Source organism: Anolis carolinensis, chromosome 5, assembly GCF_035594765.1.
Source record: "Anolis carolinensis isolate JA03-04 chromosome 5, rAnoCar3.1.pri, whole genome shotgun sequence".
Lineage (NCBI taxonomy): Eukaryota > Metazoa > Chordata > Lepidosauria > Squamata > Dactyloidae > Anolis > Anolis carolinensis.
The window spans coordinates 88362740-88375180 of NC_085845.1; the positions used below are offsets into that span (position 1 = coordinate 88362740).

A 12441-nucleotide genomic window follows, 5' to 3' on the forward strand; every position below is an offset into this window, starting at 1 on the left:
AGCAGCTTCAATAACAGTCCAGCCAAAAACAATTTTCTTGGTATCTTTGTTTTTAGACCTGTTCCTGGGATTATTTGGGCACTTATTTAGAAAATTGTATTTGATAGACTGCATCCACTGTAGTTTTTTTTAGATATAGTTATAATTTTATATCAGTGCACAGATAAAGACTGGTATATGGCATATGTATCTCAAAAACTAGAGCTGATAGGGGAAAACTGTTGCCATTTTTGGAATCAGCAGGTCAAATATTTCCAGAAATAGGTCCAACATTTGAGTCACCAAAATATGTGTTATCCAGTGATAACCAGTGCAGTTCTTTACTGTATATTATAATTTTAAAACAAAAGTTTAGGCAATTATTAGTGATAATCATGGAAATAGTATTACTCCTGCTAGCTACTACTAGCAGTGAATTTCGGCACAAGTATTTCTCAACACATAGTTTTATTTGTGTAGGCATACTGATTCAACATGCCAAACATTTATTTATCATTTGTTTTATTGCTTTTTGACTCAGATTTATGAGCAATTAAGTTCAAAGAAAGGGGAAAGCTTTCTTAAAAGCCAATGGGATTACTTTTAGCCACTCATTCCAGGATCCCGTCAGAGAAGGGCAGGCTAAAAATATTTCATATGCGTCAAGTGAACAAATTTCAGTCTTTGATCAATTAGGTTTAGAAGTTAGGTAGCATGAAGTCCAGACAGCAATAAAGGCACCAGATGTTTGCATCCTCAGGAGAGGTCTTTCTGTCCTGTTCAACATATTAACTGCTAACATAAAAATAAGAGCTGCTAAACAGACCATGTAATAGTTGTTTCTCTGATTTTTGCCACCTTAAGTAGTTTTGGCTAGGCTAACCTATTTTACCACACACTGCCTGTACTTTATAAACTGTGTGAGGAAAAGACAGGGTTTGCTGACCATGCATTAACCCCAAATAAGCCCTTATCTTTCCACACTGAATAACAATTATGGAATTCTGTGGAATTATGGAATCCTACCTCTTGTAGGAACGACTGGCAGCAGGAATGGATGCACTCTGGGGCCAAGTTTAGATATTATTTTAAAAATTTGGAGACATGGTTTTATACAAACTTAAAAAAAATCACTATTATAAATTCTCTTAACTTTTAGCATTCTGTTTAAAATTATTTAAACCTTGGAAATGTTTTTTTAATTATCCAGTTTTTTTATTTAAATTATTTTTTATTGTTTTAAAATTTAAATTACTTAATGCTAGGCAGAGATATTATGATATATTGTGGCATAAATACAATATATTAATAACTATATAAATAATAAACTGAAATCAACAAAATTGAAAGAGTGTTGATTTAATACATTCATTTTTTGATTCTGTTCCTATAAACCTAGAAGCACCCTAAGAATTTTTAAAGATTTTTCACTGTGAAGGCAAACAACACCTTGGCTTCCATAACAATGGGCTCTTGCTATCTGTGGAGGTTTGGTTCTAGGACACCAACACCTGCAATGGACAGCAAAATCCATCCCATTCTATACAGTGGAGTAGTCAAATGATGTGCCTTATTTAAAATTGAAAAATCAATGTTTCTTTTTTTTTAATTATTTGTTAGTATTTTTTTCATGGATGGTAGAATATATGGATGCAGAATCCATGGATATGCAGAGCCACCTGTAATCCACATTCTAGACTTGTCAGGTGTCAGCAGCGAATGTACCCTACCATGTACATATCTCAAACAAAAGCCAAGCAAATCCCACCTAAGGAATCTGAATAGCATCCTTATCCATACATATAACACAAACAGAATGTACCTACACATGTGATAAGCAAGGAGTCATTGCATTATTACCAGGGGCTGTAATATATATTTCTGAAATTGCACAGCTTCTCCCTGACTCTGATTCCAACATAGAGTTCTTAGGTGTAGTTCTTGAGAGTATAGATGTCTGTATGCATTGTCTTTTTTTGTGATGAAATCCTGCACTACAAGTTAAGTATCCTTTATCCAGAATTCCAAAATATTCCACAATCCAAAGCAGTCCACATGGCTGGCTAAGAAAGTGATTTTCAATATATCCCACAATGCACTCCATGCAGTCATGCCAGCCACATGACACTGGAGGTGTCTACGGACAACCCTGGCTCTTCAGTTTAGAAATGGAGATGAGCACCAACCCCCAGACTTAATGTCAGGAGAAAACCCTTACCTTATCTACATACAGTAGAGTCTCACTTATCCAACATAAACGGGCCGGCAGAATGTTGGATAAGCGAATATGTTGGATAATAAAGAGGCATTAAGGAAAAGCCTATTAAACATCAAATTAGGTTATGATTTTACAAATGAAGCACCAAAACATCATGTTAGACAACAAATTTGACAGAAAAAGTAGTTCCATGCACAGTAATGCTATGTAGTAATTACTGTGTTTATGAATTTAGCACCAAAATATCACGATATATTGAAAACATTGACTACAAAAATGCGTTGGATAATCCAGAACGTTGGATAAGCGAGTGTTGGATAAGTGAGACTCTACTGTATATGCAAATTTACTTGAATCTAATGTTCACCTTTTTGGGGTAAATTACCTACCCAAAATTAGGGTGCACATTAGATTCATGTAATATGGTAATCTTAGTGCTGAGCCAAAGCAAAAGGAGAAGGGCTCGGGCTGTGGCGCAAGCTGGAGAGCAGCTGCAATAAATCACTGCAATGAATCACTCTGACCAGGAGGTCATGAGTTCGAGGCCCGCTCGGAGCCTATGTTTGTCTGTCTTTGTTCTATGCTAAAAGGCATTGAATGTTTGCCTATATGTGTAATGTGATCCGCCCTGAGTCCCCTTCGGGGTGAGAAGGGCGGAATATAGATGCTGTAAATAAATAAATAATAATAAATAAGTTACATTAGGAGCACCTAGAGCTCCTATTTAAGGGACATAATCTCCAATTTAATTTCCATGGCTCGATGCTATGCAATGCTGGGATGTATCGTCTGGTAAGGCATCAGCATTCTTTGGCAATTCCCATGATCCCAAACTACAGTCCCCATGATCCCATACCATTGATCCAGGACAGGTAAAGTGGATTTGTTCTACAGCATTGATGGACCCTAAGGTTTTCTTCTCCATTGCTAGAAGCTTTGATGTTCTAATACTTTTGTTTTTAAAGAGGGAATTCGAAGCAGGCAGCCACGGTAATGAGCACCTTTTTTGGCCAAATTACAAAGAATGCACCTTTTATCACTGCGTATTACATTCACCAGCAAATACTTTTTATTAGTTTCAGGGTTTTGAAAAATTAGGTGCGTATTAGGTGATGATGCATTCTGGAAAAAAAATCCAAAATATTTCTGGTCCCAAGTATTTTGGATAAAGGATATTCATCCAGTATCAGAATTGTAGCTGTTAAAGCAAATGGGTACCTTTCATCTGCTTCAGGAGGTGCTAAATGCCGACTCGTATATGGGAACCGGAGACATGGTAGCCATGTTTAAATACTTGCAAAGATATCATAAGGAAGAGGGAGCAGACTTGTTTTCTGCTGCCCTGGAGACTAGGACTTGGAACAATGGGTTCAAATTATTTATTCATTTATATTCTGCTTTTTCTCTCCATATGGAGGCTCAAAGTGGCTCACAATCAAAAGCATTACAGCTTAAAATATACAAATATACAATAATAAAACAATATACCATTATATATTATCAGTAGTATTATATTTAATATATTAGTATTATTATATTACAATATTATAATATATCATTATATAATATTAATAGTAGTATTATACTCTATTACAGGAAAGGAGATGCCAATTGAACTTCCTGACTGTAAGAGCTGCTCAAGGGTGGAACTCACTGCCTCAGAGTGTGGTGGAAGCTCCTTCTTTGGAGGCTTTTAAGCAGTGGCTGGATGGCCATCTGTCAGAAGTACTTTAATGGTGCTTTTCCTGCATGGCAAGGGGTTGGACTAGATGGCCCATGTGGTTTCTTCTAACCCTATTATTCTATGATTCTATCTGCAGCTACCCATGGAGGGCTGTGTTGACAGAAGTCATTCAATTGTATTTAGTACAGTACAGTCTCACTTATCCAACATAAATGGGCCGGCAGAACGTTGGATAAGCGAATATGTTGGATAATAAAGAGGGATTAAGAAGAAACCTATTACTCATCAAATTAATTTATGATTTTACAAATTAAGCACCAAAACATCATGTTATACAACAAATTTGACAAAAAAATTAGTTCAGTATGCAGTAATGCTACGTAGTAATTACTGTATTTACGAATTTAGCACCAAAATATCACGATGTATTGAAAACATTGACTACAAAAATGCATTGGATAATCCAGAACGTTGGATAAGCGAATGTTGGATAAGTGAGACTCTACTGTACTACAATCACTCTTTGACAATCATATAAAGGCTCTTTTATACATATTACATATGAAGAGAACCAGAAAGGGGGAAAGCGTCAAATATGAGGTCATGAGAAGGAACCAATGCTGGAAACAATGTGAGCCATGTCCAAAAGGGGTTATAAGGTGCTATCCCACAAAGAAATCATTGGCATCTAGATATGGAAACACAGAAAACCAAAAAGGACTCCATGAAACATTTCTGTTCAACTCACCACATGGTTTAATGTTGCAATACTCCCAAGGCGTATTGGGGTCAAGAGTGTAACACCAGGGCCTTGGCTTACCATCCGGATTGCGGCAATAATTATCATCAAAGCCTTTGTCAGGGTATCTGTAAAACAGACCAACGTGCATGTCAGCCAAGTCAGCCTGACAAAAGATACAAACCAAAGGCCCCCAAGTTGAGATAGGAGTCATATTTGTCCTAACTGGCTTAGACCCCAATCGCCCAAGAGGTGCTAAATGCCTACATATGTGGGAGCTGGAGCACCCATCACTGCCAGTAGAAGTGAAAACTGAAAGAGAATTATTTTGATATGATGCAGGACATCAAGTGGGGTCATTCTGCTAATTGGGCAATGTCCCATTAGTGTTGAGTCTAACACAATAGCCCTACTTTGCTATCTTTAAATTGCCCAATTAAGTGTGTACAATAAGCACACTTCCTGGCCTGGCAGACTCATTAAGCTAATGGATTGTATAGTTCAACAGCCCTGGGTTCAAACTGACCACAATTTTCAACAGACCCCATGCTAATGATATATCTATTTTTAGATTCCTGCTTGTTTAGAAGCCATGCCCTTATTTCCAGCCTGCAAGGAGTAAAAAAAAAAACATTATCAGTAACATAATTTTTCTTTGCCCTCTTTTATCTTGTCAGGATTTTCCTCCTTCTTTTAGTTAATTCCATATCCCTTCCAAGGTATTACTAAAGGAAGTGACAGGGAAAAAAATATAAATATATCAGACAACTGTGAACTTTCTGAATGACTAGCATTTCATTATTCGCTTGGAAGTAAGTGTTTCTTATGTTTGTTATTTGTAGTGCAGTGGCAGGTGATTGTTAAATTGCTTTCAAGAGAACACAGATGGTAACTACCTTTGAACCCAAGACCTTCTGGAACTGCTAACAGATGTAGGTCTCATGAGCACATTAAAATATGATCAACCACTGCCTCCTGAAGAACGTTCCTTTATCCTCAAGTGTAGGTATATAAAACAAAATCAGCCCATGAAGTGTTTGCACACTGCAGAATTCTGTTTTGGCCACTTCTCTTGGCCACTGAAGGGGTGGAAGGCAAGCATAGTCAGGGGACAGCATGGGCTCTTGAAGAGGTCCCTGTGGTTTTAGTTGAACAGATACATTGCCAAGTAGTAAATGTTTTAATGAGCCAGTAAGTCTTTGAAAGACTGCCTCTGTTATTGCAAATGAGGTAAGGTGCAACTAGTATCTAATCTCTTTACCTTGCTTCAACTGGTTTTATATTTTTTGTTTTTAAGTGTTAAAGGGGGTAACATATTTTTAATACGAGGGTTATCCACAAAGTAGGTTACGTTTTGGAATTTAAAATAAACAAAGTATAGGAGAAAACATTTACCATATGCAGTTGAAAGCCACACCCAAATACCACTTCTCACGTAGTCACCATCCAAATCTAGGCACTTACCATAGTGATGAAGGAGCTTTGCAAATCCTTCCCCACTAAATTCTGCCACTTGTCCTTAACCAGCCGGTCAGGCCTTCCCGCAGCTGCACAGCATCGCCAAAACGCTGCGTTGCCAGCCACGCCCCCATTGTTGGAAACAAGTGGTTGAGGGCGCAAGCGGCAGAATTTAGTGGGGAAGGATTTGCAAAGCTCCTTCATCGCTATGGTAAGTGCCTAGATTTGAATGGCGACTACATGAGATGTGGTATTTGGGTGTGGCTTTCAACTGCATATGGTAAATGTTTTCTCCTATACTATGTCCATTTTTAATTCCAAAACGTAACCTACTTTGTGGATAGCCCTCGAATTTTAAAAAATATTCTTATAATTTTAAATTATTTTAGAACCTCATCAGACACAGTTTTCTCTTCACCTTATCTCCATTTTCAGGCACTGGTAAAACAGAGGACATCCCACGACACACGCCCACTTTCAGTAACTCTCTGTGGGAATCTGTGTTGCTGTTGCCAGTGTGTTAAAATTGAGAGACGATTTCATTTTTAGGAGTCTGGTTCTACACAACTCCTAACTACAGAAAATGGGAGTGGGGAAACCACGAGAAATGCTGGGAAATGACATATAATGGCCAGCCATATGAAAAGACAGTGAAAGATGGTAGGGAATGAAATAAAACGGTCCCCTCTACTTTCCCCCAATTTTCCCCTGCCTGTCTGATGAGGTCCTTTAATGGACTTCATTGTGCACCTCCCTGTCATTCACAGACAAATATGCAAATATTGTAAGTAAATAAAAGGCATATCCCAAAAAACCTTTCATTTCTCAGTTTATTTTATGATAGCAGCTTAATTCTACACAGCCATAACTTGAGGTCTGACATCAACAATTATTGTTTGCTATTTGATCATTTGATTATTGCCTTAAGTTGACTCCAAATTATGGTAACTCTTTTCTATGAATTTTTCAACATTATTCATTCAAAGGAGATTTGCAACTGCATTTTCCCAAGACTGAGAGATTATAAAAAGGTCATTCAGTGGGTTTCCATGGCCGAGTGGGTGTTTGAACCACGGTCATTTGGAATCCTACTCTAATACTCAAACCACTACACAATGTTAGTAGCCGTTATTCTTGGATCCCTGGTAACTGGGGTCTGAAGTTACCTGTCCCCAAGTAAGTGTGCACAGGATTTCACTCTATGCTCTAGAAATCCACAGTTTATAAAATAGCAGGAAACTCAGTGCTAGGAAAAACAAATATTCTTGCTTAAAAAAGGACAATGCTATACCTTAAAATTCAATCTAGTTACGAACTCAGGAATGCCGAAGACATAAAGGAACTTAAAGACATGGGCTCATCCCACTACCAATTTTTTTTATCATGTCAGAAGTGAATTGAGATAAGTTGCTTCTGGTGTGAGAGAATCAGTCATCTACAGAGACGTTGCTCAAAGGACACCCGGATGTGTTACCATCCTGCTAGGAAGCTTCTCTCATGTCCCTGCATGGGAAGCTAGGGCTGACAGATGGGAGCTCATCCCATCTTGCAGATTCAAACCTTCAACCTTCAGGTCAACAGTTCAGCTGGCACAAGGGTTAACCCATTGCGCCACTGTGGCCCACTACTAATTATAGCACCATATTCCATTTTAACAACAATTTATCATTAGCTGTTTCAGGAAAGGCACCATTTCTTGGTCAGAGTTCTAATGTCCCACCAGATTACAAGTCTAGAATTCCATAGGATATTGTCATGACAAATAAATATAATGCTATAATTCTGTAGCATTATATAGGATGAGTCCAATGTTATATGTTGCTCTTGCTGGGAAAGGAGGGATTGTGGTAGGCATAACAACGACTCCAAGATATTCTAGACCAGAGCTTTCCAAACTCTTGTTGCAACACATTAGTGTGCCAACTGCAATGTGTAAATGTATTGCACAAATGTAACAAAAACACTGAGTCTATATTAAATAAGCAATAAATTACATATTTAAAAACATAAATGAAAGGTTTTCATGCGATATGCTGTGTTCCCATACATTTTGTTATTACAATTTATGTATGTGTCCATATTTTTTTTTTATTAGGGGTTGGTTTAATCCCCAGTTTCCTAGTACAGCTGAATTACTGTGTCGCAAAACGATCCATGTCTAAAAGGTGTGTCACAAAATTGAGTTGTTCAGAAGGTGCTTTTCTAGACTATCACTCAAATAATTCGTCACCACTGGCCATGTTGATTGGGATTGATGGGTGTTGTAACCCAAAACATTGGGGAGAACAACAGATTGAGACCCCTCATATTCTGTATCTCCATAAGACAACCTGTCTCTTTAGTTAAGACATCAGTCTTTGTTTTATCACAGTACCTGCCATGTACTGTTGTCTTCTATAGCTTTAGTCCCAAGACCATTTTTGCTGATGCTCAAGGCAACACAAATCTGATAAATTAGTTCCAGCAAGTGCGGAAATCAAGAGAATGACATTTAACAAGAAAGAGCAATTGCCTAGAAAGAACTATCAGGGGACCTGCACAGCATATCCTTTATTTGCCTAAGAGATTTATCTCCTTATTTTGTGATCATTATTTCCACTATTGGGTATAATTTAGAATGAATATTCAAGATTCCAATCTGTTGCAAATTTGCTTCTCATTAAGCCTCACTGAATTTAGTGGGACCTAAAAATTGAGGAAATAGATGCCTCAATGGTTTGGCTTTAAAAAGAGCAAAAAAGAAAGGACAGAAAACAAGCGGAATAATATTGATCTCCAACATGAAAGACAGACCTGCAGCTTTCAAAAGCCTAATAGCTCCTTTTTCTGCAGAATTTGTATTGTTTCTTACAATAACATTTTGCCATAATGTTGAATAGAATTTAATGTCTACTAGTAGTCATTATTCTTGGATCTCAGGCACCGGTGATTAACAATAGATAGAATGGATCTTCCCAGGCACTACTTAACTTTAATGAGGCACTAAGTTTAGCTCTCCCCCTCTTATTTTACAACTGGAGTAGCTATGTAGGTGGCTGCTATAATAACATAATAAGCAAAGTGTAATAGAAACGTCCCTTTAGTGTATGATCAAAAGGTGTGTTGCTAATTGGGGCCAGGTTGCACATCTCAAGCACTGGACCACCAATGAAAACATTTAAAAGTAAGTGCTCTGTAATCTACCTGAGTTTAAAAGTAAGTGCTCTGTAATTTACCTGGGTTATTTTATTAGAATACAAAGCATGTGTTTTTGTTTACATACTCTGGCAATGCAATTTCAAAGATAAATTGCTGAGAGCATCGGAAATACTGAAAACTGTTAACCACAGGCTATTAGAGTTAAGCCATACATATGCTGGGGTTTTTTTAAGAAAAAAAAAGGAAATTATTCAATCATTTAACATGTAAAGCTTTATCATTTTCCAAGGTAGAAAAATTTGAAAAGAGTATAGGTTAAGTATTCTAGTACACCTTGGTGGACAAAATAAAGGTCAAGCTCAAAAATACTGTCAGTTACGAGTATAAGCCAACCCGAATATAAGCCGAGACACCTAGTTTTACCACAAAAAAACTGGGAAAACATTGACTCCAGTATAAGCCGAGGGTGGTAAATTTCAGAAATAAAAATAGATACCAATAAAATTGCATTAATTGAGGCATCGGTAGGCTAAATGTTTTTGAATATTTACATAAAGCTCAAATTTAAGATAAGACTGTCCAACCATGATCAAATCATTATTCTCATCTTCTTCAATGTAAATGTGCTTATGTATCCTTTTAATAATAATACAGGAAAATAATACATGCAATAATAATAATAATAATAATAATAATAATAATAATAATTATTATTATTATTATTATTATTATTATTATTATTATTATTATTATTACAGGAAAATAATACAAGTAATAATAAATAGAATAAAATAATAAATGCAATAAAAATAATAAGATCAGGGTGAAATAATAAATGTATTATTAATAATAATAAAAATAGAGTAAAATAAATGTAATAGTAGCAACAATAATAGAGAAAAATAATAAATGTAATAATACCAATAATAATAGAGACAAATAATAAATGTACCATATATTCTCGAGTATAAGCTGACCCAAATATAAGCCAACCAGGACCCTCACCCGAGTATAAGCCGAAGGGGGCTTTTTCAGTCTTAAAAAAAGGGCTGAAAAACTATGCTTATACTTGAGTATATACAGTATTTAAGTATCATGCTACATTTAAGTTATCCTTTAAGGATATTCCCATACCAGTATGTGCATATTATTTTTCTTATTTTTACTTTCTTAGGTTGAACTCTAGTTGATAATGTTAACTTCATGCTTTTAATTAGATGATTTCATGAATACCAAACATAAAAGTGCATTGTCTCTTACATTCAGCCAACTCCCCTCAAAAAATCTTTAAAGGAACGATGATTGTATAAGATTTACTATATAGTAAACCCTGTGCAAAAATTGTATGATTAATCATCACCTTTACCATGTTTCTTACATGGTTACAGATTAGGTTAGGGCTCCCCCATAAAACTTGTGCAATCCTATCTATTCGAATATTTTATATCATGCACCCTGGTACATGTATACAGGATGACCACTCAGGTTAATGAATAGACTGAAACTTGAAACAATGCAAGGAAATATGTGCGTAGGGATCACTGGTACAGTTGACTTTCCCTCATCCAAAATTATTGGGACCAGAAATATTCTGTATTTTGGATTCTTTCAGATTTTGAAATGCTTGCATATAAACCATGAAGTATCTTGGAAATGGGACCCAAGCCTAGACACAAAATTAATTTTTCATGTACATCTTGTACACATTGCCTGAAGGTAAGTTTATGTATGATTTTGTAATAACTTTGTGCAAGAATTAGTGTACAGGCAGTCTTCAAGTTATAAACAAGGTAAGTTCTGTAGGTTTATTCTTAAGTTGAATTTGTATGTAAGCTGGAACAGGCATATTTTTAAAGTGTAACTCCAGTCAAAAATACCTATATTTTAGTTTTTGATAGTATAGGGAAGGGTTAATACCCCTGTGGTATTTGTCTTGCTATCTGTGCCCTTGTTCAGAAAATTTCACCTCACTTTCTGTCCCTGTGATAATTTGATTTTGATAAAATTGGCTTGTTCTACAAACAAGGATTAGTGATAAAGCTTCACTTGAGGCACCCTATTCCCCATGATAAGAACTCTTTGAGGTGTGAATTTTCCTTCCAATGGTATGTTTCTCTCACTTCCTGTGGTCTCACCTCTGTTTTAACTATGAGTCATTTGTAATTCAGATGTTTGTAACTTGAGGACTGCCCGAATACTGAACGATCAGAAAGGAAAAGCATCACCATCTCAGTCACCCATGAGGACAAATTTGGATTTTGGAGTATTTGAGTTTTCATAATTCTGGATAAGGCAGTAATTCCCAAAGTGGGCGCTACTGCCCCCTGGTGGGCATTGCAGTGATCCAGGGGGGTGGTGATGGCACCTATTAAGACATGGGGGCGGGACCAGGAGTGGGGCCAGGGGGTGAAGCTAGATAAGTGGTTGTGGCTTCTTCCCAAGAGCCCGAGACAGGGTTGAGCCTCTATACCTCTCCTGAGAGGCCTTTTAGGACTAAAAAGCAGGGCTAGGGGCAGGGCCTCTTCCCAAGAGAGCAAGACAGGACTGAGCCTCTGTATACCTCCCCTGAGGCGCTTGTTAGAACACATGGGTGGGGTTCAGCCCCGTCAGGCACTTGGGAAGAGGCCACGCCCCCTCCTCTAGCCCCACCCCTGTGTCCTGTAGGCACTGCAAGACAGGGATAGAAGCTCAGCCCTGCCTCAGAGCACGTAATTCTGCCCATCCCAGTCCTGGCCGCCCATTTGTAGCCCTACCCTTTCCCCCTCCCAGCCCTGCATCTTGGACTAAGGGAGAGGCTCAACCCTACCCTCTTAAGCAGGGGCTCACCCACCCCTCTAAACCATGCCTCCTTTCCAGGGGGCGCTGAGTAATATTTTTACTGGAAAGGGGGCGGTAGACCAAATAAGTTTGGGAACCACTGGGATAAGGGATACGTAGTCTGTACCATAGTCCAATGATATAGAGACAAAGATACAGTACTGTCCTGTTTCACATGCTATACTTTCTTTAAAATATACAATAAGATAATAAGCATTTTACTTCTCTGGACGAAATGGGTGCCTATGTGGTCTTTGAAGGTCCCAGCGCTGGCATTCTTTGCCGGTTTCTGTATGGTCCATTGGGCCTCTATATCCTTCCCCATTGCATGTCATGCATTCAGCTGAAAATGCAGAAGAATAACAGTTTTGTTGGGATGTTGGTTTATAGCACAATACTTTATTCAAA

The 12441-nt window shown here is 37.5% G+C and overlaps 1 protein-coding gene across 5 annotated transcripts in view; it reads right to left on the bottom strand.

The window, feature by feature from the left end:
* hgf (hepatocyte growth factor) overlaps positions 1-12441 on the bottom strand; it is a 96856-nt gene that overhangs the window by 38128 nt on the left and 46287 nt on the right. For all 5 annotated transcript variants that reach the window (XM_062981741.1, XM_062981738.1, XM_062981739.1 and 2 more), the window contains exons 6-7: positions 12256-12376; positions 4630-4748 (exon numbers count right to left, since the gene is read on the bottom strand). In XM_062981741.1, coding sequence (XP_062837811.1) covers positions 4630-4748; positions 12256-12376 — 240 coding nt within the window. The remainder of the gene's footprint in view (positions 1-4629; positions 4749-12255; positions 12377-12441) is intronic.